Source organism: Sturnira hondurensis, unplaced genomic scaffold (genome assembly GCF_014824575.4).
Source record: "Sturnira hondurensis isolate 20B ecotype Veracruz unplaced genomic scaffold, ASM1482457v3 Scaffold0009178, whole genome shotgun sequence".
NCBI classification, from domain to species: Eukaryota; Metazoa; Chordata; class Mammalia; order Chiroptera; family Phyllostomidae; genus Sturnira; species Sturnira hondurensis.
In genome coordinates this window covers 1,330,868-1,354,100 of record NW_028081809.1, presented here as the reverse complement: position 1 = coordinate 1,354,100, position 23,233 = coordinate 1,330,868, and the positions used below count along the sequence as shown (strand labels likewise).

The window sequence follows — 23,233 nt, the reverse complement described above, 5'->3', positions numbered from 1 at the left end:
TATGGTATTTGTCTTCCACTGCCTGGCTTATTTCACTTAGCATAATGCTTTCCAGTTCCATCCATGCTGTCACAAAGGATAGGAGCTCCTTCTTCCTTTCTGCTGCATAGTATTCCATTGTGTAAATGTACCATAGTTTTTTGATCCATTCATTTACTGATGGGCACCTAGGTTGCTTCCAACACTTGGCTATTGTAAATTGTGCTGCTATGAACATTGGGGTGCATAGGTTCTTTTGGATTAGTGTTTCAGGGTTCTTAGGATATAATCCTAGCAGTGGAATTGCTGGGTCAAAAGGCAGATCCATTTTGAGTTTTCTGAGAAAATTCCATACCATTTTCCACAGTGGCTGTACCACTCTGCAACCCCACCAATAGTGCACTAGTGTTCCCTTTTGTTCACATCTTCTCCAACACTTGTTGTTTGTTGCTTTGTTTATGATGGTCATTCTGACTGGTGTGAAGTAGTATCTCATTGTGGTTTTAATTTGTATCTCTCTGATAGCTAGAGCCACTGAGCATCTTTTCATGCGTCTCTGCATCCTCTGTATGTCCTCCTTGGAGGAGTGTCTGTTCAAGTCCTTTGCCCATTTTTTAATTGGGTTGCTCATCTTTTTAGAGTGGAGTTGTGTGAGTTCTTTATATATTTTGGAGATTAAACCCTTGTCTAAGGTATGATTGGCAAATATGTTTTCCCATACAGTTGGTTCTCTTTTTATTTTAATACTGTTTTCTTTAGTCATGCAGAAGCTTTTTATTTTGATAAGATCCCATTTGTTTATTCTTTCCTCTATGTCCCTTGCTCTAGGGGACATATCAGTGAAAATGTTGCTGCAAGAGATGTATTTCTAAAGAGCTTTCTTGGCATAAGGGAAAAACAGGAAGTGAGAGTTCCAAAGATGGGTCCCATTCTGCCACATGCCAGTTTTGTTACCTTTACCATGTATGCTGAAGAATAAAAAATCAAATAAAAAGGCCAATTTGGTGAAGGACAGGAGATGCTAAACTTTGAAAAGGAATGGCTTAGGACTTCCAGTCAAGGTGGTGGCACAAGTAAACACAGCCCACCTCCTCACACAACCACATCAAAATTACAACTAAAATATAGAACAACCATCACTCAGAACAGTCACAAATCGAGATGAATGGAAATCTGACAACTATGGAATAAAGAAACTAAATCCATGCAGACTAGTAGGAGGGGCAGAAACACAGGACAAGTTTGTTCCAAATCCTTGTGTGGTGAATAGAAATTCAGGAGGGATATCTTGAGAGAGAGGAATCCCAGCCCCACACCAGGACCCCAGCCCTGGCCTCTTCCTAGGGCCCTCATTCTCCTAGGCCAGGTAGTAACCTCCCAGGAAGGCTTCTGGGCCTCAGCACCCTGGATAGTCAAACCTAATGTTGTTTAGCCTTGTTCACAGCTGGGGCTAAAGGGCGACATCCCTTCACTATGTCCAAGTCTGTCCTCCCCAAGGTTCCAGGAGCAGGGAACAAACTGGGTGACACCAGGCACTCCCACTCAGGGAGAAGACACCCACTTCACTACAGGGCCCAGAACAGGGCTGACACACCCAGACAGACAGTCAGACGCTGCTGTTTCACATGAGGCACACGTATCCCGATCCCTGGAGCTGCTCCGGGGGGGGGGGCGGGGAGAGGGGAACCAAGCTCTGGAACCCAGCTTGTATGCAGACCCAGCCACAGGGGTGACCACACCACCATCAGGTACCACAGTGCCCAACACGCCTCAGAGACCTGGAGAAAGACAGGACTCCAGGGAGGGCCCTGCAATGACACAGACCATTCTGCCCCCTGGTCCAGGCCTTCATGGTCCCTGAAGTTGGCAGACAGAGGGTCACTCCCAACTCTTTCACAGGCCAGTGCAGAGCCCGGAACCGGGTGTAGCCGAACCCACAAAGAACAAACGTTGCCTTGGCCCCACCTTTGAAGAACCATCCTGCACCCGCACTTGGAGTCCAGAGTGGCCTATCTCAATAGTAGCATGCTTGGGGGTTTCACCCTGATCCTGCCCGGGGGCTGGGGACTGGGAGCAATTTTCATCCTGGGCCTGTAGCCCAGTTTGGGGCTGTGCAACAGAAGTCACTGAAAATATGCTAAAAAGAAAAGCCTGAGACCTACCCTGAATCTGCTGGCCAAGGAGGCTAAGGATTTTCAGGAGGCAGGCAGCTTCTTGGGAACCATGGCTGGCACAGGAGTTTTTAGTCTCTTCATTGCTCTGGAACCAAAAAGGTGAGGGGATGGGCAAATGAGGACAGATCTTTATCTCACTGATGGTTCAACATGACTAGATAGATGTGGAACTGCTGCATATGAACTTGAAGGGCACTGCCTTCCTTGATACCTTCCCTTTTGGCATTGGCCAGTTAGTGTCTGAAATTTCCCACTATTATTGAAGAATCAGAAAGACAGATTTTGATCCAGAGGCTCATCTTACTTAGGAGAGTTAATCAATAGCTTAACAGAGTTGTCCCCTCCCCCACTCAGAGTACTCTGGTGTGGCACTGGATGCCAAGTGCTGTTAGGGGAGCTTTAGTCCCAAGTAGCCTGATGTTTACCCATTACCCCCAACATTCCCTTTTGCTGCTTCTTTGTAGTCACACACTTTTCCCATGAGAACATGAATGGGTCTTAAGGGCTTTCTGCTGGGTGAAAAGTCACTCTCTGCCTGGCTTGGGCAGCACATATACTAAAATTATAAAGATACAGGGAATATTAGGATGGCCTTTGCCAAGGATAACATATAAATTCATGAAGTGTTCTATATTTTTAAACAAACCCAGATCTTGCTTTGTCATTAAAAAGATTTTGGATGCTGAAAGAAAAAGTCACCCTCTAAAGGTTACATACTGTATAATCAATCATGTTTATATGACATTCTGGAAAAAATAAAGTATCGAAGAGAGAAGTGGTCGCAAGGAGTCATGACAATGCCTTGTTTCTGATAGGCAATTTAGGTTTTTGCAAGGGTAAGGGCAGACTTGTTCGAGAAGTAGGGTTTTACCATATTTTTTGTGTGATCAGCAGTCTTCCCTGAAGCTCTAGCAGCTCACTGGTTATCTTCAGCTACTCATAAGATCACCTGTAGATCTTTTCGAATGCCCACTCCTCACAGTGGGCCCCGGGCCCCAGGCACCAGTGTGTTATGTCTACGCTTCCGGTGACTCCTGTGCAGCAGAGGTTAAGAATCCCTGCGATGTCTCTAACCAGGGCTCTCGTGGGGTGGGGTGCGCTCCAGCTGTTGATCAGTCGGGCAGCTCCCCAGTTAAAAATACACATGTCCTCCGCTCTTTTCTGGAGGAAAAATGTTCGCATGCCTTACCTCAGGCCCAGCCCGTTCTCAGAAAAATTCTGCGTTTCACTGGACCAAATTTCAGAACCAAGTTAGACAAACTAAAGCAGAAATAAATTCCTTCCGAGTGCCAAAAGATTCAATTTCGTTCTCAATCTTCCCCGGGCGGTGAAAACCAGAAGTAGGAATGGCCTCAAGGATGGGAAAGACACATTTCCCACGGGAGGACATAAGGAATGTGACAGCACTCGCTGTCAGTACTTCCAGGGTGACCGTAAGCTTAGACATCCACACCGGTTCCCTCCCCCTACAGCCACTACACCGTAGTCGCTATCCACTAGCTTCAGCGTCCACAAGTTCTCACAGGCTTGGAACAGCCAAGGGTTTCATACGTCATATTTAGGGGCACAGGCCGCTTAGACTTCTGGGAAATACAGTCCGTGCGAAGGCCGAGCATTGATTGGGCGCTCAGGCGTCGGAGCCCTTTGCGCAGGCGCACTGCTTTCCCAACCTTAAGAGGCGCTGTCTTCCTGGTTTCTGAGCACTGTGTATCCGAGGTGAGAGTTGCAGATTTGTGTCTTCAAGATGCGGAGTGAGCGCAGCTGTCGTGAGAAGGGGTCGCTGAGAATCTGGGGGGAGGTGTTATGGGAGTAGAGCAGGGTAACTTGGAAGAACCTTCCGGGATGTGTGCACGCCTGCCCGGGAGCGCTCGCGCGCTTGGCAGTGTCCCTGCTCTGAGTGGTGCGGACACAAAGTTGTGTCTCCTCGACCCACGAGTGTGCTGGTAGAACTGAGTGACACGACCGAACGTGTGTGTGTTGGTCTGGTGGGTGCAGGCAACAGCCACTGTACACTGTATGTCATATTCCAGCTTTCAGATTGGAAGTTTGGAGCGTTACTCCTGTCAACGAAAACTTAAGGAGACTTACCTTTCTGAGAGACAAAAGACAGTTTTGTTCAAAATGGTTTGCAGACCAGGGAGACACAGCCTCCAGGATGAACCACAGGGAAGGTGGGGCAACGTTTTTAAAGGCAAAAACCACAAAAAAAAGCTGACCGTTAAAGGGATTGGTTGCACAGAGAAGCAAAGTCATAAGTATACAGTATGCATTTTCTGTTTGGTTAAAGCAACCAGGCTTTCTAGTTTCCGTTAATTCGTGGTCAGCAGGTAGAGTTAGGAGATATGGCCAAGTCATGAGACGTGGGCAGCAGAGGGTATCACAAGACTGAGACCATTGTCTCAGTTTCCCTTGGAGCTTGTAAAACAAACTTATAAAACAGGTAATGATCGAACAGACAATATAGGGAGAGCAGTTTGTCATGTGGATTGAGTCAGAGTTCAAACTGCAGAGTTGCCTAGTGTCTTAAGCAAAACCAGAGACCAAATTGCAAAAATGGCCAGGTATTTGGCCACAAAGTTGTGTTAAAGTACTCCTCTCCTCCCACCCCTTCTTCCTCCCGTGGGTGTTCACTAAACCTAGGTGGAACTGATACTATATCTAGCGTGCTGCCCACTCCAGTCCCTCTGTCTTTTCCAGAAACCTCAGATTGTTTAGCTCCCTACCTTGGGCCTCCACACAAGTGGTCATGGGTGGGGTGGGTGTTTATGGGGGTGGTTGCATAGAGGATCAGGACAGGACATACGGGCAAGGTGGATTGTATGGGTCTGATCTAGGGACTGACAATAATAAAACTTTTAGGGGACAGTTGTTACAGAGGTCATATCCAAGACTAGAGAGAGGAAAGGACTAGTGGCAGAGAGCCAGTTAGGAATGGTTGGTAGTCATCCTGAAGCAAGCTGTTGTGGACTTCAGTTAAGATGGTGTCAGTGGTAGGGAAGGATACAAATGACACTGCAAAAGAAGAGTCAAAAGGAACTGGTGACTGACTAGATTTGGAAAGAAAGAGAGTGAGGTAAGAGTGAATTTGGGGCACCTGGGAGGATATTAGAACATCTGATAGAAGTGTAAAAATGGAGAGGAATTGATGTGGGGAGTTGAAGACAGGAAGATGGTTTTGAGGTGCTGGGAGAATGTTTAATTCAAAATTGCAGTCATTTGGAAATGGGAGGTGAGTTTGGAAGAAGCATTGGGACTAGACTGGGAACTGTCTCTGTAGAAGTAGAAAATGGAGTGCTAGGTGTGAATGGAATTTCTGAGGGATAGCATGAAGAACATTGTACAAAGACAGAGCCTTGGGCAGCATCCATGTTCCCAGAGCAACACTGGGAAAAAGAATCACAGAGAGCTGCACTGTTAGTGGGAGGAAGAAAGTTAGGCTAATGCACTATCAGAACAGCTACAGCAACTTGAAGAAGCAGAAACTTGACAAAACAGTCAAAAGCTGCTGAGAAGTAAAGATAAGGCAAAAAGGATTATTGCCACTAGGAGCTTTGAAAGGCATTGTTAATTTTCAAGCATGCAGATTCAGATGTGTGAAGGGTGGCAAGACTGGAATAATGATTGAAAAATAGGTGGTGATGATGTGGAGTGGGTAGGTACATATTACTCATCCAAAAAGTTTGGTCATGAAAGGAAAACCCAAATGAGAACTGTTTTTGCTAGAGGGAGGCCATGGGATTCAGTGAAGGTAGTTTCAGATAGAGGAAGATTATATCTGTTTGAACATATGGGAAGAAGGTACAGGAGAGATGGGAGATGCTGGAGAAAGAAAAACTGAGTAATGCAGGAAGCTGATTCTGAACAGGTAGAATAGTGAAAAAGAAAGTAAGACACAGTTGTGGGTCACTAAGGTAGAGTCCTTAGTGTCACACACACAAACTTTTCTGTTTTGTTGACCTCAGTCCCCTGCTACCTAGAACATAATTTTCATTGAATAGTAGGATGAATGGGTTTATGTTGGGCAGTAGAAAGGAAAATTTATTGAACAAGCTGTAAGATAAATGCTTTACATTATTGTCTCACTATTTACAACTAGTCCATGAAGAAGAAATTACACAACTGGGGGTCAACTGTTAGCATAAGTAATCAGTTAATAATGCCAGGTCTATAGACTGCTTTCTCCCTCATAGTCCTGCCTCCCTTGGAACTCTTGTGAAGCTCAGTATAGTAAAATACATTGGTTTGCTAAAATTGAGTGGTAGCTATGGAGGTTTGGAATAACTACAGAGCTAGGAGAGGAACAGTAAAAGCTTTTGGGCAAGGGCTCATTTGAAGATACAGAGCAAGAATTTGAAGAACATTTTCTCCAGAAACACTGTGAGATGCAGGAATGGCACTGTACTAAGTATTCCTTATGAGGATAGTTTAATTCCATCCTCATAAAGTCAGTAAGCTAGGTATTGTGTTATAGTTAAGTAAATTTAGGTTTTGTGAGAGGCTTAGGTGGAATTTGAACTCAGGTCTGTTTTTTTTTTTCCCTTAAAGTTGTATTTATTTATTTTTAGAGGGAGAAGAAGGGAGGGAGAAATTAAGGGAGAGAAACATCGATGTGAGAAACATTAATTGGTAGCTTGTTATATGTACCCCAGTCGGGGACCAAACCCACAACCCACGCATGTGCCCTGACCAGGAAGCAAACTAGCAATCTTTTGGTTTGTAGGACAACAGTCAGTGAACTGAGCCATACTGGTCAGTGCTGTCTAGCACTTTTTAACCTCTGTGCTATAATGATTTATTTTCTGAAAAGATAGCACAGTGCCTGGTCAGTAGCAAATGCAAATGCTCAAAAAATGCTAGTTATTAATATGATGTTTAATGGTGTTCCATTGTATTGATGGGCTGGATCATAAATTAATCAAATCTCCTATTTAGAAATTTAGGATATTTCAAATTTTGTCTGTATTATTGTAAGGATTAAATGAGGTAATACACATAAAGTTCTTAGAAGGTTTCCACAGATAGCACTAAATAAAGGTTAGTGTTAATGATTAAGAAAAAGCTTTACATATATTCTTTCTTATTTCCTTAGGATAAACTAGGGGAGGATGGCTGGGTCAAAGAATGTACATAATTCACGGCCCTTGATACAAATTGCAATGATCTTTCTAAGATCTGATAATGAAACATGCGTAAATCCTTAAGTGACCCCCATCGCCACATGTGGAAGAGGGAGGATACAAAGCTCTCCTGGATCTAGCCAGTGACTGCCTACTTCTCCAACCTCATCCTTACCCACAGCTCTGCTCGCAGCCTAGATAGCTGCCATTCTAAAGTAGATACAGTTGTTAATCCTTTCCATGTAGAGACCTACCTCCTTGTTTTCAAAAAATAGGTGTTTTCCCTGCCTAGAATTTCCTCCCCCAAGTCACAACTTATTTTAGATCCCATTTCTGCCCAGAAACCCGCCCTGTTCCTTCCTTCCTCCCTCCCTCCCATCTGGGTTAGGCAAGCCTCTGATGTCTATCAGACTTTGCTGTATATATCTCTTTACAGTACTTGTCCATCCTACAGTGAAATTTATTTTGATTACTTGCTTGTCCAATATGCTAGGCTACATATAAGCTTTTAGAGGACAAGGGAAATATACATTTTGGGGGCTTGGTATCAATAGTTGGTGCTGAATGTGCGTTGGTTGGATAAATGGATGAATGAAAAAAAAGATCAGTGAATATACTTCCTTGACAGCAAGAAAGCAGTCAGTAAGCCATATCTCTTCTGCCTTCTTCCCAGGACCATACTCTCTCCCCATCCCAGTCATAAATCCCAGCAATGCTTGATTTAACTATGTTTTAATTAGACTCTTGTAAGAAACCAAGACATAGCTAACTCAAGTAAAGACTATAGTGATAAGGATTCACAGAAAGCCTAAGAAAGAGGGTTGGAGTCTCATGGAAGTCAAGAATAAATAAGGTTTCTATGCAAACTGAAGCCCGAGGGTGGTACTAGGGTAATGGAAAGACTTGGCTTCAGTGCTTTAACAGTAATGTGGCTGGGCTGCTCTTTCCCCTGACTGTAACTAATCCTACTTCCCACGTAGCCACGGGTTCTGCCTTCTGGTAACTTTGGCTCCCCTAATCCTTGTGGCTACTCTGTCTCTCAGGGTACCCTTTTAGCTCATCATCTACTTGTTGTCCTGATGTTTCTTAGTCCACCTTCTTGAGGAAGGATGTTATCTCTTCAAGTTAGATCTCATTTCAGCCTGCTGGGCAGCCTGTAAAATGCCTACCTGTGACCTATTAATTATTGGCTGTCCTTGTACAAAGGGTTATAAATTGGATTTGCTTGTCCAATATGCAAAGTAGCTTTAAAGAGACTTTGGTATTTACTTAACTGTTATCTATGTAGTTGTTTATAAAATTTATGTTTTTTATCCAGTAACTATCAGGGCAATACTGAATAAATTTGTAAGTATAGTATGAGCCTTAATCTGTTTTCGACTCCCAGGAGCAAAACTTTGCCTCTAAAATCATGGTGAAACAAGTACCACATTGTGTTCTAACTAGCAATGTGCATGCCTTTTGCTGTAGTGCTGGGGCAGGGTGGGCTTGCCCTTGGTCTTGCTTTACTTTCCTTCCCTTTCTGTAGGGTATTGAGTTGAGGATGGATATTTAACCCACTGGTATGCAGAGAATTCTTACTTCATGGGTAAGAAAAGTACAAATAAGACTAGTCTTTCTTGTACTTACCTTCCCATCCCATACCTTTACTTTATTAGGACTCTGCCTTTATCCACACGGAGAGCACACAGAAGGGAATGGCTGCTGTGGCTTCAACTGCCAAATACCAGGTGATATAGACTTTTCTGTTTTTGAAATACTTTATTAGTCTCTAGAATGTAAACCCTTTTCTTTCTCTCTCCTGGAGCTTTTTTGGTCAGACCCACCAGGTACATGAAGGATTCCATAGGGAGTGCTTCCTTCCCCTTTGACTTGTGGTGTCCTTCAGTGACCTTTTCATGCCTTGTACATGGGCTCACTAGCCTATCATCAGGCACATAGCCCCTGTGGCATTTGCTCTGAGTGATTTTGCCTAAAAAAGATGGTACAAGTCTGATTGGAAAGTTTGGGGAACAGTGGACTGGTTTAGTTCTTCTTTGTATATCTTTTCTTTGTATATCCATGAATGGACTGAAAGCAGGCCCCATGTACTCCAGGAGGTGTTGGGTTAGGCTGGGGAATGTGAGCACCTCAGTGAGGTCATAAGAGTTTTGAGAGTTTGGTGGGCAGAGACATGTGCTTGCCCCATTTCCACTCAAAGGCAGAGGGTCTTGAATTCTGTGCTTTGGCTTAAAACTTCTGCAGACACACTAGAGACTCATCTGGGGTTTTAGGGTGGAGGATAAAGATGCAATCTTATAAAATCACAGACCTTTAGAGAAACTGAGAGGGATCCTAAAGATTTATCTAATCTACATCATTAAGGATTTGTTAAAAAAGACAATGGGTGGAATTTGAATAAGGTTGTAGATTAGACAATAGTGAAATGTTAATACTGTTTTCTTGATTCTCTTATAACTGTGATTATACAAGAAAATATCTTGTTTTTACAAAATGAACACTGAAATATTAGTGCGTAGAGGGATATCATGTTTGCAAGTTAGCTCTCAAGACGTTCAGGAAGGATATAGGAGAAGAAAAGTATACTCAGAGAGACAGGAAGATAAAGCAAATGTGGAAAATGTTAACATTTGGGGAAATTGGGGGAAGGGTCCATGGGAATTCTTTGTTTCTTTCTTACAGGTTTTCTTTAAGTTTGAAAATTAAGAGCCTTAATACTCAGAGGCTCAGCTGTGACTATAGTGGTGTGGGATTATGACCAATAGGGATTACACTACTTTTTCCAAGTGTATCAAAGCTCTACTTTGTCAGACCATTTACTTTCCCCTCCCTCTACAACCTTTAGGGCTCTCATCTTTATGACAGTTTTGTCTGGTCCGTGTAAAGAGAAGGGTTATGAGTAAGGGAGAATACAAACTCACAATTGCAATTGTGTTTCCAGGAATCAGTGACGTTCATGGACGTGGCTGTGATTTTCACAGATGAAGAGTGGGGGCATCTGATCCCTATTCAGAGGGATCTCTACAAGCAGGTGATGCTGGAGAACTATGAGAGCATTGTCTCACTAGGTAAGAAGAGCTTCCCATAAGTAGCTGGACTCTGTACTATGTTAATATGGGGTTGAAGGGCTAATAAATTGATACTTCTTCTACCACCTGAGTTATGAACCACTGAGAGACAAAATGGAAGAGTAGAGGGATGTGGCTTACGTGTACAGCGACAATGGGCTTCCTTATCTTGAACCCCAGCATTGGACAGACTTTCTCCCATTGCTTGCTCAGCAGCCTGGCCCTGCAGCACAAAGGGCCTGGAGAAGTAGAGCAGATGTGTATCTCCTGCAGGGAGCTGGCTCTCCAGAGAGGGCAAACAGAAGAAGCCAAGTTATTTATGCTCAGCTCTTTCCCCAACTCATCAGTCACGTAACTTAGCTCCATCCGGAGTGCTGAGGGTGGGTGAGGGGCCATCTTTTTGAGAGAGAAATATCTCCTCAGAACCAAACAAGAAGGGGAGACATGTTTTACTTTAAAAGAATGTGGTGTGGGAGTTGGAATACAAGGTTGTACCTTAGAGTAAGTCACTAGAAATGTTATTGATTTTGAATATTTGTCTTAAGTGACATCTTAGATGCCCACAGAAGACACTTTGTAATTAGACATTTTCATGACAAAGGAAAAATTAAAAATGACTGCTGGTGTCAGGTATTCATGAGAAGTAAAGCTGGGCTCCTGTAGGTAATGGAATCTCTCAGAAGCTTCCAGAATAAGGGGCTGAGAGAGTGTGCAGATTTAGAGCCAGGCTTACAGTAAGCATCAGGTGGCACTAAAAGGAATCACGTTGCAGATTTCTTGCAAGGCACGTCAAAAAGGCAAGTGTAACACCTCCTGGATTAGCCTAAACAGGCCAAATGTGGAGAACAGAATAGTGTTCATGGAGTATTAAGGGAGACTACTAAGCCTTTGTCATAGGCTCTGGTGGGATGAAATACCGGGGAACATAGAATTCATCAGACCAGAGACAGGAAGCCCTAGGGAAGTGATGAATGTGGCCACTTTGTCAGCAGAAAATCAGCATACAACTGGATAGATGATTCTGGGGCCCAGTAAGAACATGCCTCTCTTTCCCAAGTTGGGGGACCAATGCGAGGGAAGTTTAGACCTTTATCCGCCATCCTTTATCCGTCCCTTATCTGCCATCAAGGCTATTTCTAGGAGGAGAATCTGTATAACCAAAATGGATAGGTTTACTTCTAGACATTTGTCCTGAGGAAATAATAGGATTAACGGCCCATGCTGCATATACACATTCATATATCTTTCAAATATTAAAACCAGTCTGAAATGTCTGCCAGCAGGAGATTAAATTAGATTATTCCATACAATATAGTATCAGATAGTCATTTAAATGGTTCAGTAGGTCTGTGTTAATGGAAATAATTTTAAAATTTATTCTTACATGAAAAATTCAAGTTTACAAATCAACATTATTTCATTGTCCTGTTTTTCACAGTTATATCTATAGGTATCTTTTTGAACTGAGATGAATAGAAATAAAAATAATTAATACAAAGTTCAAAGATATTTTTCTTTTGACTTACACATAACCTCTAATTTTCCTACGATAAACATGACTCACTTCTTTAAATAAAAGCATAATACTAAAGGGTAAGCAAACAAAAAACGCACTTTTATTACATGTTTTTATTCAAGATGATTTTTTTTTCATTTTTATCTTCCTTGAGCCAAGGACTGTTTACACCCATCCTGCCAACACTAAAGCCAACAGCATCCCATTCGCCTCTGGAGGAAGAATAAACACATTCATTCAAGGGAATTTTATCAACTTCTTGACCAAGTGCTACTTGTTCCTTTTTAGAACCTCAGTGTTGACCACTGTCCAGATGTGCCTATATCTTCTGCATTACTTTGTAGTCCATATTCTTAGAATGCATGGTCTGCCTTCTGTATTTTCTCTGTGAAAGGCCTAGATTAGGGCTGAGATTAAGCTTTGGAGTGGTTGCGCATTTTCATTTCATACCTGGCTTTTTTCTCTATGAGCAGGACTTCCAGTTCCTCAATCTGATGTGATTTTCCAGTTGAAGAGAGAGGATAAGCCTTGGATAGTTGATCTTCATGGATCTGATGAGAGAGGGAACATTTCTCTAGGTAACTGCATATCAGCAGGGTGGGGCAGTTTATTTTGTGCTTACTTGGGGGTTTGTGGCAGGGAGTATTGCCACATCTTTTTCACATCTTCTGCTTTAGTGCCATTGTTTCCCCCACTCGCTTTCTTATACCTAAAGGTAGTATTCATCTTTATTCACCAAATGCTACTGTCAGATCTGTTATATTGACTATTCACAATTTGATATTCCTATTTTTCATCATCCTCTCCACTTTGCATACTCTCCTAATTATCTTGACCATGTTTCCTATAGAAATTCTTTTTTCTTCTGAGATATCCAAGATCAGATCTATTCTCTGCCTTTTTCTTTATTCCCAAGTCTCAGTCTTTCCCTAAAGAATATGGCTATTTGTGAGAGGAAGCAATACAGTGACCATATTACTTGTCAGATTTATCATAGTACCTCTTCTTTCTGCTGTAATATTTTCTATCCCTGAAAAGAAACTGCATCTGTGTTTTCTGTCTATTCCAGACTGGGAGTCTAAGCCTGAGATTCAAAGTACTTCAGAAGAAAAATCAGAAGAAATGTTGAGGGAAAAGCATGGAAGAAAAGGTCCTCTGTGTCCTAAATTTGAAGTTCATGCACTGGAAGGTGGGTTGGAAACAGAGAGGGAAAGCCCTACAGTGGAGACCTGCAAGAAATCATTTTCCCCAGAGGAAAGCTTGCGACAAGGGTTAACTCCTCCCAAGAAAATTCTCACTAAAGACAAAGACCAGGAATGCAGCAGTTGTGGGAAGACCTTTTTTGACCATTCGTCCCTTATCCGCCATCAGAGGACTCACACAGGAAAGAAGCCCTATGACTGTCACGAGTGTGGGAAAGCCTTTTTCAACCGTTCATCTCTAACTGTACATCAGCGAATCCACACTGGAGAGAAGCCCTTTAAATGCCGTGAGTGTGGAAAAGCTTTCAGTCACAGATGCAGTCTGAGCAGACATTTAATGTCTCATACTGGGGAGAGCCCCTATGAATGCAGTGCATGTGGGAAAGCCTTTTTTGACCGTTCATCCCTAACTGTACATCAGCGAATTCACACTGGAGAGAAGCCATTTAAATGCAGCGAGTGTGGGAAAGCTTTCTTTGACCGTTCATCCCTCACTCGACACCAGAGAATTCATACTGGAGAAAGTCCTTATGAATGTAGTCAGTGTGGGAAAGCCTTCAGCCAGAAAAGCATTCTTACTCGACACCAGCTAATTCACACTGGCAGAAAGCCTTATGAATGTAATGAGTGTGGGAAAGCCTTTTATGGTGTCTCATCACTGAATAGACATCAAAAAGCTCATGCTGGAGAGCCTCGCTACCAGTGCAGTGAGTGTGGGAAAGCATTCTTTGACCGCTCATCCCTTACACAGCATCAGAAGATTCACACTGGAGACAAACCCTATGAATGCAGCGAATGTGGGAAAGCCTTTAGCCAGAGAAGCCGGCTCACACGACATCAGAGGGTTCACACAGGAGAGAAACCCTTTGAATGCAGTGTCTGTGGGAAAGTGTTCAGTTCTAAATCATCAGTTATTCAACATCAACGGCGCTATGCCAAACAGGGAATAGACTGAATTGGGTGAAAGCTTTAGTCAAAGGACCTCCATGAACACTTAAAATAGGTCTTCTCCATCTTAAATCCATCAATTGATCATTCTATCTATTCTGGCTCCTACTCTCCTGTCTCTGCTACCACAGTGTTTGAATAAAAACTCTATTACATTATAGAACTGAAGTGGGATGCTGGAAATTAAGGTGCAACTTTATAAAGAGTCAACAATTTGCAGAAGTTTCTCAGACAATAGGATAAATGTTAGGAGGTGATCCTCACACATGCCTATTAACTGAGCCCCCTGGTATCACTGCACTTTAAATAACTGGAGGCTACAACAAGAGGGGAGAGGCAAAATTGTATCAGCAGGACTATTGTTTCCGAAATAGTTCCTTTTATAGCTGTTAGTCCCTCTCTTGGAGCTTTTTTGGGCACTGATCTTTTTGTTCAGCCCCAGATTTTAGACCTCTTTAATATGGTTACTACTAATAGCTAGCACTTACTGAACATTTGTTATAGGAAGCACTCAGCTAAGAGTTTTGCAAGATTATTTGATCTTTCAACAACCCTATTAAGTAGGTACTCTTACTACCTGCATTTTACAGATGAGCAAACTAGAGTTTAGAGAGGTTAAATAAATTGCCCAAGGTGACAGCTAGTAAAAGGTGAAGCTAGGTCTTGAAGACAGGTCTACCTTCAAAATATATTCCCTTTACTGTTATGCTGTAAAGTTTGTTTTGTAATTTATGTGCATGTATTATCTACTTAATTAGATTGTAAGCACTTGGAGGCATGGCCTGTGTCTTTGTAGCTCACACAGTGCCTTGCAAATAATAGGTGCCCAATAAATATTTATCTGAATTAATGACTTTTCTTCTTCCTCGGTTCTATTTAAAACATCTCTTGTATTCACATTCTTTCTCTGAATTCTCAGTTTAACCTGTACCTTTATCATCAAAGGGACTCATTATTGCAGTAGTCACTTTCTGATTCTAGTTCTTCCCTCTTCATCATTGAAGAGAGATAATAAGCTATGATGCCATAACCCCAAATAGACAAAGATTAATTTCTCATAAAACCTGATGTCAGTCTATCTACTCCATCCTCATCATGTAGAACATGTTGCCTCCAAGGTCATCATGGAAGAAAAAGCTGGAGGATTTTGTGAGTTACTTTTAAGAGTCGTCACTTCTAGCCACATCTCATAAGCCAGAACCCAGTACCAAGTACCAAGTACCAGTACCAAGAAGTAAGGAAAGTACACCCTGACTGGTGTGGCTCAGTGGGTTAAAAGACAGCTTGTGGACTGAGAGCATGTGCCTGGGTTGCAGGCCAGGCATGTGGGGGTGCATGAGAGGCAACACATTGGTGCTACCCTCCCTCCCTTCCCCACTCTAAAAATAAATACTTTTTTAAAAAGGCTAGCAAAGGAAACAAGGACTTTGATATTTGGGTAACAACAGCTTGTTACATATTGCCTCTTTTAGGCCATTCTTTCCAAATGACCCTTCTGTCCATCTTTGTCTTAGGACTCAACATTGTGTCTCAATTAGTGTCCCCAGATACAAAGGTTTAGCTTGATGTGATCCCCCATTGCTGAACTTTTAAGTCTTGACTCTCCAAACTCTTCTATTCCCTGGCCCCAGCCCAATTTTTTTGAATTGAAGGTCAGGCATCAGGCAACTTTGACTCTAGGCCTTTGCTAAAGGTGAAGCCTGGAGAGGACTTCAACCTACTAACATCCCTGTGGATTTTGGCCCCCTTTGAGCAGATGAGTGGCAGGGAAAGCTTCATATGTGGACTTTTGAAGGAACCTGAAGAAAAACTACAGAATCTATTGGAATGGATAATATTGGATTAATATTTAATAAGATTAAGACAAAAATAAAAGGGACTATTGATATCCTTTTGGCTGATGACTGTCTGAGAGTTCTGCATCTTTTATTTACTGCCTTGTTAAATGTAAATAGGATCAAATATTTCCCTAAGACATGGTAACATCAGCAAAATGAAATCAGAAATTTTATACTTTTGCATACAGAGGTAAATAAAACCAAGTGGGGACACAAATGTGATAATTGTTTTTCTTTTTAAATATGAAATTATGCAGATTTTAAAAAAATGTGAAATATTGCTCCATCTCCTGATAAAAGTTTTGAAGAAAGGGCCATTTTATCTTTTAACTGGTATCTCACAATAGGGCATGCAGTAGTGGAGGCATTAAATTTTGTGGTTTTAACTTCACCTAATGGCCATTAGTAGGATCCAATCTTGGAATCAGGAACCGACCAAATTGGAAGTATGCCAGAAACCATTTTTTTTAAATAGACATACTTTTAAGAGCAGATTTTATTTTTAAAGAGAGGGGAAGGTAGGGAAAAAGGAAGAGAAATGTCAATCACTTGCCTCTCACATGCCCCACACTGGGGATCTGGCCTGCCATTTAGGTATGTGCCCTGACAGAGAATTGACCCGGCAACTTTTCAGTTTGCAAGACAACGTTCAACCCACTGAGCCACACCAGTCAGGGCAGGCACATACTTTTATTTATTTTTTTATCTTCACCTGAGGACAAGTTTACTGATTCAGAGGAAAGAAAAGAGAGGCCCTGGCTCGTGTACCTCAGTGGATTGAGCACAAGCCTGCAAACCAAATGGTCACTGGTTTGATTCCCAGTCAGGGCACATGCCTGGGTTGCAGGCCACATCCCCAGTGGGGGACACAGAAGAGACAACCACTCAATGATGTTTCCCTCTCTTTCTCCCTTCCCCTCTCTTTAAAAATACATAAATAAAATTTTAAAAAAAACACAAAAGACATCGATCAGTTGCCTCTTTTACACACCCCAACCATGATGGAACCCACAACCTAGGCATGAACCCTCACCAAGAATCAAACTGACAACCTCTCAGTTTACAGGATAACACCCAACCATCTGATCCACCCGGGCCAGGGTGAAATTTTGAGGGAATGAAATAATCTCTCTGGCCCTGGCTGGTGTAGCTCAGTGGATTGAGCACGGGCCTGCAAACCAGAGGATTGTGGTTCGATTCCCAGTCAGGGCACATGCTTGGGTTGCAGGCCAGTTTCCCGCAGGGGTCAGTTCCCTGCAGGGGATGCACCAGAAGCAACCATACATTGATGTTTCCTTCCTCTCACCTTCCCTCCCCCTCTAAATAAATAAAATATTTTTTAAAAAAATCTCTCTGGTGCTTAAATAAGACCTAACTAAATTTTAAAAGAAAACAGAATACTTACCTCACAAGTTAAGCACTCCACAAATCAACTCTTGCCAGGAAAGTCTGCAATACTAGAGAACTTTTTCCCTACCTTCCCTTGGTAGATATGGTAGATAGAGAAAAATCTGTGCACTGAATTAACAAGTACATGTCTAGTCATGAGAACTTAAGTCCCAAATATGCACCTTCTATTATTAGAAACTTCAGTAGGAAAATAAACATCAAACTAATATTGATTTAGGACTGCAGATACCTTCACAGTAGGGTTATTAGCTCTTAGTCTGCTCTGCATGGAGCTTTGTGTAGCTCTGATTTCGATTGTGCTTGTTCTTCAACTTCTGAAGACTCTCAAATTCCATGACCTTTGGCTCTTCTGACCTCTGGTGGGACAACCTGTCACCTAACTGTTCTTGTTTCTAGGGTGGTGGTTTTTATCTTTGTTTTCATCTTATTAATGACTAAGATTCCTTAGCCTGGTCCTGCTATTCCATTGATATCCTGGATAAGCTGCCTTCCCTTTCTCTTCACTTACTTGTAGCTCCTGAAGGTGAAAATATACCAAAAAGTTCCAAGTCCAGTTGCAACAGTCAGCTGCAGCCCTGGCAGCTGTGGGGTGAAGTTGGGGGAGGGGAGTGTCCAGATTTAAGAAGTCAGCCACAATGAACCAGGAGATGGGCTATGTTTAATCTCAAAAAATGCCACCAAGTCAAAGTTAACTCAAGACAAAGTTCATCCATGAATAGTCATCCTTCAGTACAAAAGCAGCATACATGAGAATGTAACTGAAATCCAGGCCACCAAGTCCTATTAGATACAATGTCCTTTTTGCCCTCAACATCACATATCTGTGAAACCAAATGCAAACCCCTACCCACATCTACACTGGCAGATTGGCTTCCTCACATCTGCATCTCTGAGAGTTCCTGCTTAGTAATAAAGCAGTTATTCCAGAGAAAGTAGAGAGAGGTTGGGTACCAAGATGAGAAGAATGGGATCCTCATGTCTAGGTGTTTTTTAAAAAGCACATTAATTTTGGGGTGCCATGCTGGCACTTCAGCGGATGAAGGATGGAGAACTAACGTGGCATTCTCTCCTTTCATCTTGTTAATAAGCAGGAATCTGGGACTTTAGGACAAATGGAGTGATGGTGAAGTCCAGTAACAGAGGCCACAAAGATCAGTCCCCATGATGACCTGGCCCCTGCTGTAGTCCCCAGCTCACTGAACATGCCAGAGTTACTATGTAAGGATGCCGACTTTTTTCCATCATACATATGTATTAAACCTCTGGCAAAGACTGCAGAAGGAAAAAATGACCAAATATCCTAGGATCAGCTATTCAACGTATTGAGCCATTTTATGGAACCTCATGATAAAGTAACATGCAACAGCTAAATTATAATGAGCATTGAGTAATGCTTACTATGGCAGGGGTTGTTAGTTGCCTAACTTGTAGCTAGTCATTATTCTTATTATTTATTTATTGAGAGGGTAAGGGAGAAAGAGAAGAAAGTAAACATCAATGTGCAAGAGATGATCAGTTGCCTCTCTCACACCATCAAGTGGTGACCTGGCCTGCAATCCAGGCATGTGCATGGCTGGGAACTGAAGTGGCGATCTATTGGTTTGCAGGCTGGCACTCAATCCACTGAGCCACACCAGCTAGGGCTCTTCTCTTTAATAATAGGAAATCCGAGTCAGTTCTGAGCAGCAGAGTACCCTGTTTCTCAGCCTCTCTTGCAGTGAGGTACCAGGCCAATGAAATGCTGCTATATGAACTATCAGGCCAATGACATTTTGATATATTTGGAACTTGTTGGAGAGGTTTCTGGAAAGGTACCTTAAGAGAAGGACAGCTTAAGAAATTCCCTTTTGCTCTTGTTCTTTGTTTCTTTCCACCTGGAATGTGGATTTGATGGCTGTAGATGTAATTTGGGAATTCCTACATTTGGGTGGTACAGGTATCCCCCACTATCCACTGAGCTCTGGGACATTCCAACATTCATGTAGTTGGTTCCTAAATAAGCAGCTTCAGTATTACTTGGGAACTTCTTAGAAATGCAAACTCTGAACTTCTGGCCAAGATGGAGGCATAGGTAGATACACTTCGCCTCCCTGCACAACCAAAAGAAAGACAACAACAAATTTAAAGACAAAAAATATCCAGAATTTCTAGAAAAATCAAACTGTATGGAAGTCTGACAACCAAAGAGTTAAATAAACATTTATCCAGACCAATAGGAGGGGCGGAGACGGGCAGCCAGGGCAGAAAGGACACGTGGCAAGGTAGTGGCTGGTGGACTAGGTTGTCCCACATTTGAGGATAAACCAGGAGGAACAACTGGGGAGCAAGACAGACTACACAACCCAGGGTTCCAGCTCGGGGAAATAAAGCCTCAAACCACTGATTGAAAACACCTGTGGGGGAGAAACTCCCAGGCTCACAGGAGAGTTCATTGGAGAGATCCACAGGGTCCTAGAATGTACACAAACCACCCACCCAGGAATCAGCACCAGAAGGGCCCAATTTGCTTGTGAGTAGCAGGAGAAGAGACTGGAAGCTGACCAAGAGCCAAGCAAGTGGCATTGTTCCCTCTTAGACCCCTCCCTCACATATAGCACCACAATGTAGCAGTGTGGTTTGCCCCACCTGACAAATACCTAAGGCTACACCCCTTACAACATAAAAGGTACAGAGACCAAAAAATGTGGCCCAAGTGCAAGAACAGATCAAAGCTCCAAAAATAAAACTAAGTGATGAAGAGAGAGCCAACCTATCAGATGTACAGTTCAAAACACTGGTAATCAGGATGCTTACAGAAATGGTTGGGTATGGATACAAAATAGAGAAAAAAGTGAAGGTTATGAAAAGCGAAATAAAGGACAATGTACAGGGAACCAACAGTGATGGGAAGGAAACCAGGACTCAAATCAATGACTTGGAACAGAAGGAAGAAATAAACATTCAGCTGGAACAGAATGAAGAAACAAGAATTCAAAAAAATGAGGAGAGGCTTAGGAACCTCGGGGACAACTTAAACGTTCCAAAATCCGAATCATAGGGTTGCCAGAAGGAGAAGAGGAAGAACAAGAAATTGAAAACTTATTTGAAAACATAATGAAGGAGAACATCCCCAATCTGGCAAAGGAAATAAGAGTTCCAGGAAGTCCTAGAAGCTCAGAGAGTTCCAAAGAAGTTGGCCACAAGGAAGCACAAGCTAAGGAACATCATAATTACATTACCCAAGATTAAAGATAAGGAGAGAATCTTAAAAGCAGAAAGAGAAAAGGAGACAGTTACCTCCAAAGAGTTCCCATAAGACTACAAGCTGTTTCTCAATAGAAACCTTGAAAGCAAGAAGGGGCTGGAAAGAAGTCTTCCAAGTCATGAAAGGCAAGGACCTACATCTAAGATTACTCTATCTAGCAAAGCAATAATTTAGAATGGAAGGACAGATAAAGTACTTCCCAGATAAGGTCAAGTTAAAGGATTTCATCATCACCAAGCACTTATTATATGACACATTACAGGGACTTATCTAAGAAAAAGAAGATGATCAAATATATGAACAGTAGCCCTAGCTGGTGTAGCTTAGTGGAATGAGTGTGGGCCTGTGAACCAAAGGATTACGGTTCGATTCCCAGTCAGGGTACATGCCTGGGTTGCAGGCCTGTTCTTAGCAGGGAATGCACAAGAGACAACCATACATTGCTATTTCTCTCTTTCCCTACCCTCTGAAGATAAATAAATAAAATCTTTAAAAATATATGAACAATAAAATGTCAGCAAACAACTATCAACAACTGAACCTATAAAAAAGGAAAAACAAAAACAAACTAAGCAAACAACTCGAACAGAAACAGAATCACAGAAATGGAGTTTACATGGAGGGTTATCGGTGTGTGCGTGAGGGGGGAATGAGGGAAAAGGTACAGGGAATAAGTAGCATAAATGGTAGGTACAAAACAGAGGGGTGGCTAAGAATAGTATAGGAAATGGAGAAGCCAAAGAACTTATATGTACAACCCATAGACATGAACTAAAGGGGGTGGAATGTTGGTGGGAGGGGGGGTGCAGGGCTGAGGGGAGTAAAGAGCAGAAAAAAATAGGACAACAATAATAGCATAATGAATAAAACATATTTTTAAAAGATGCAAATTCTCAGGCCCCACCCCAGGCATCTTGATAAGGGTGTTTTCAGTATAGTGTACAGCGAGGTTTCCAGGTGATTGTGATCATGCAACAAACAGTTGGAGAAGCACTGGTTTAAAGGTTGGGAAGAGGAGGAACTACTTAGGAGACTGAGAAATGGCCAGTCAAGGAAGAGAACCAGAATATTTCCAGGAGGGAATAAACAATTTTATCAACTACTGTTAGTAAAGTGAGAGGACTGAGAACTGACCATAGATTTGGTTAAAAACAAATAAAGACAGGGGATTTCTGTGATGGGGATGGTTAGCCAAAGTTAGAAGGGCATTTCCTCATGTTCCAGACATGTCAGCTGGTGGGGACTTTCATACACACCATTTTTTAAAATAAACTGCCCATTCTTGCTGATTGAAGGGTGGGGGGCTCTTTCCAGCAGCTCTTTGAGTTGGCAAGGCTATACACATCACATGTCCCCTCTTCTCCAGGCCTAGCCATTAGACCAAAAGCAGACAACCTAGAAACCAGGTAGGAAGTTAAGTGTGGCCCTCTGTGTAGCAGAAACCCAATATAATAGGGGCTTACACAAAATACCAGTTTACATTTCTCTCACATTAAATAAAGCCCAAGCTCTGTTTCAGGAAACTGTCAGGGGCTCACTTCTTTCTGTCTTGTTGGTTCACAATTCCTAGTGTGTTAACCTTGTCCACATGCTCAAAATGACTTGTCCGTGTTCCAGCCAGCATGTGGGAACTTTCCTGTTCATTCTAAGAATCACTTTCCTTTCCTTCCCCGGGCAAGAGGCAGGGCTGATGAGAAATGTAATCTTGAATCTGGAAAGCCGGAGACTTAGCTAAAAGTGGGGGCTTTAAAATAGGGGAGGGATTTAGAGGAACCTATATAAAGGATACATGGACAACTGAGAAGGGTGGAAATGGGAGGGAGGGGGGAGGATGGGGGGTGAGATGGGATGGGAGTAATAGACAGAAAACTGTACTTGAAAAATAATTAAATAAAAAATTGAAAAAAAATAAAATAGAGAAAGAACAAACCAACATGTGGCTTGTATCGAAACACGGTCAGTCTGGCTGATTTGATTTTCTTTCTTGGAATTTGAAATGGATGGAAAATTGGTTACTTCATAACGGAGAGACAAACAGATCCTTGCACCACTCCCGGCCAGCAGCTCCTAGAGCTCGCGGGGAGTCTGGAGGACTTTTCCGATGCCGGTCTCCCTGAGGTCGGCGGGACTATTGGGGACCTGGTTTTTTCTGGGTTGAGGTAATTTCCGGGGCTGAGATCTTACTTTTCCTTATTCCGAGGTGCAGCCTGGAATAAAAATCCTGGGGAGGCGCAGCGGAGGGGACGCGGTACAGGCGCCTCCCCTCACGGCAGGGGAGGGAAGGCTGCGGGTCGGGGGCCACCCTCCGCGGCCTCCAGGTGCAGGGAGTGAAGGTTCCCTGCGAGGAGCGGTTTGGCGCGGCCGAGGGCATCTTCAGGGGCCAGAGCCCAGAGATTGCCTCGAAAAAGAGGTGACCCTTCGAGTTCCCACAAGACGCTTTCTGAGGGGCCGGACGCTCCCGGAGGGAGTTTCAGCGCGTGAGGGAACCGGAGACTCTGCCCAAACCGCGGGAGGTTGCCCGGCAGGAGAGCCGCGCAGCCTGTGGGAGCCGGCCTCCGGTGACGCGCCTCGCGGCGCGGAAGGTTCTGGGAGTGGTAGTTCGACCTTGTTTTCGGCCGGTGTGTCTTAGCTCCCGGGGCTCCTGACTCCTCTGTCGCCGGCCCAGCTGCCTCCGTGTCTCGCGTGAGGTCCAGCCTGGGGTCGAGGAGGGCTGAGTGCGGGCCCTTCTAACCCTGAG

General features: G+C 43.1%; 1 protein-coding gene, 1 long non-coding RNA gene and 1 other non-coding gene across 4 annotated transcripts; 2 read left to right on the top strand and 1 right to left on the bottom strand.

Moving 5' to 3' along the window:
- The first annotated feature begins 2,684 nt into the window (after positions 1-2,684).
- LOC118994217 (U6 spliceosomal RNA) lies at positions 2,685-2,791 on the top strand. The gene has a single exon (XR_005068004.1). It is a non-coding gene; the product is annotated as a U6 spliceosomal RNA (small nuclear RNA).
- A 1,021-nt stretch (positions 2,792-3,812) lies between these two features.
- Positions 3,813-14,854, top strand: ZNF2 (zinc finger protein 2). Of its 2 annotated transcripts, none has more exons than XM_037056756.1 (5): positions 3,813-3,869; positions 8,929-9,000; positions 10,212-10,338; positions 12,328-12,432; positions 12,924-14,854. In XM_037056756.1, exons 2-5 carry the CDS (start codon positions 8,968-8,970, stop codon positions 14,009-14,011), a joined length of 1,353 nt encoding a protein of 450 aa, XP_036912651.1. In that variant the 5' UTR covers positions 3,813-3,869; positions 8,929-8,967; the 3' UTR covers positions 14,012-14,854. The 2 variants fall into 2 exon arrangements, with proteins under 2 accessions (XP_036912651.1, XP_036912652.1); XM_037056757.1 differs by lacking the exon at positions 3,813-3,869 and adding an exon at positions 3,889-5,226.
- LOC118994186 (uncharacterized) lies at positions 12,324-23,033 on the bottom strand. Its single transcript, XR_005068000.1, has 3 exons — positions 22,681-23,033; positions 17,761-17,915; positions 12,324-12,405 (listed from the first exon to the last, which is right to left on the bottom strand). It is a non-coding gene; the product is annotated as an uncharacterized LOC118994186 (long non-coding RNA).
- Positions 23,034-23,233: the final 200 nt, after the last annotated feature.

Excerpts from the sequence above, each read along its gene's own strand:
- ZNF2 (XM_037056756.1), top strand. The coding sequence starts at position 8,968 with ATGGCTGCTGTGGCTTCAACTGCCAAATACCAG. Across the intron at positions 9,001-10,211 it reads CTTCAACTGCCAAATACCAG|GAATCAGTGACGTTCATGGA; the intron begins GTGATATAGACT and ends TTGTGTTTCCAG. Across the intron at positions 10,339-12,327 it reads TGAGAGCATTGTCTCACTAG|GACTTCCAGTTCCTCAATCT; the intron begins GTAAGAAGAGCT and ends CTCTATGAGCAG.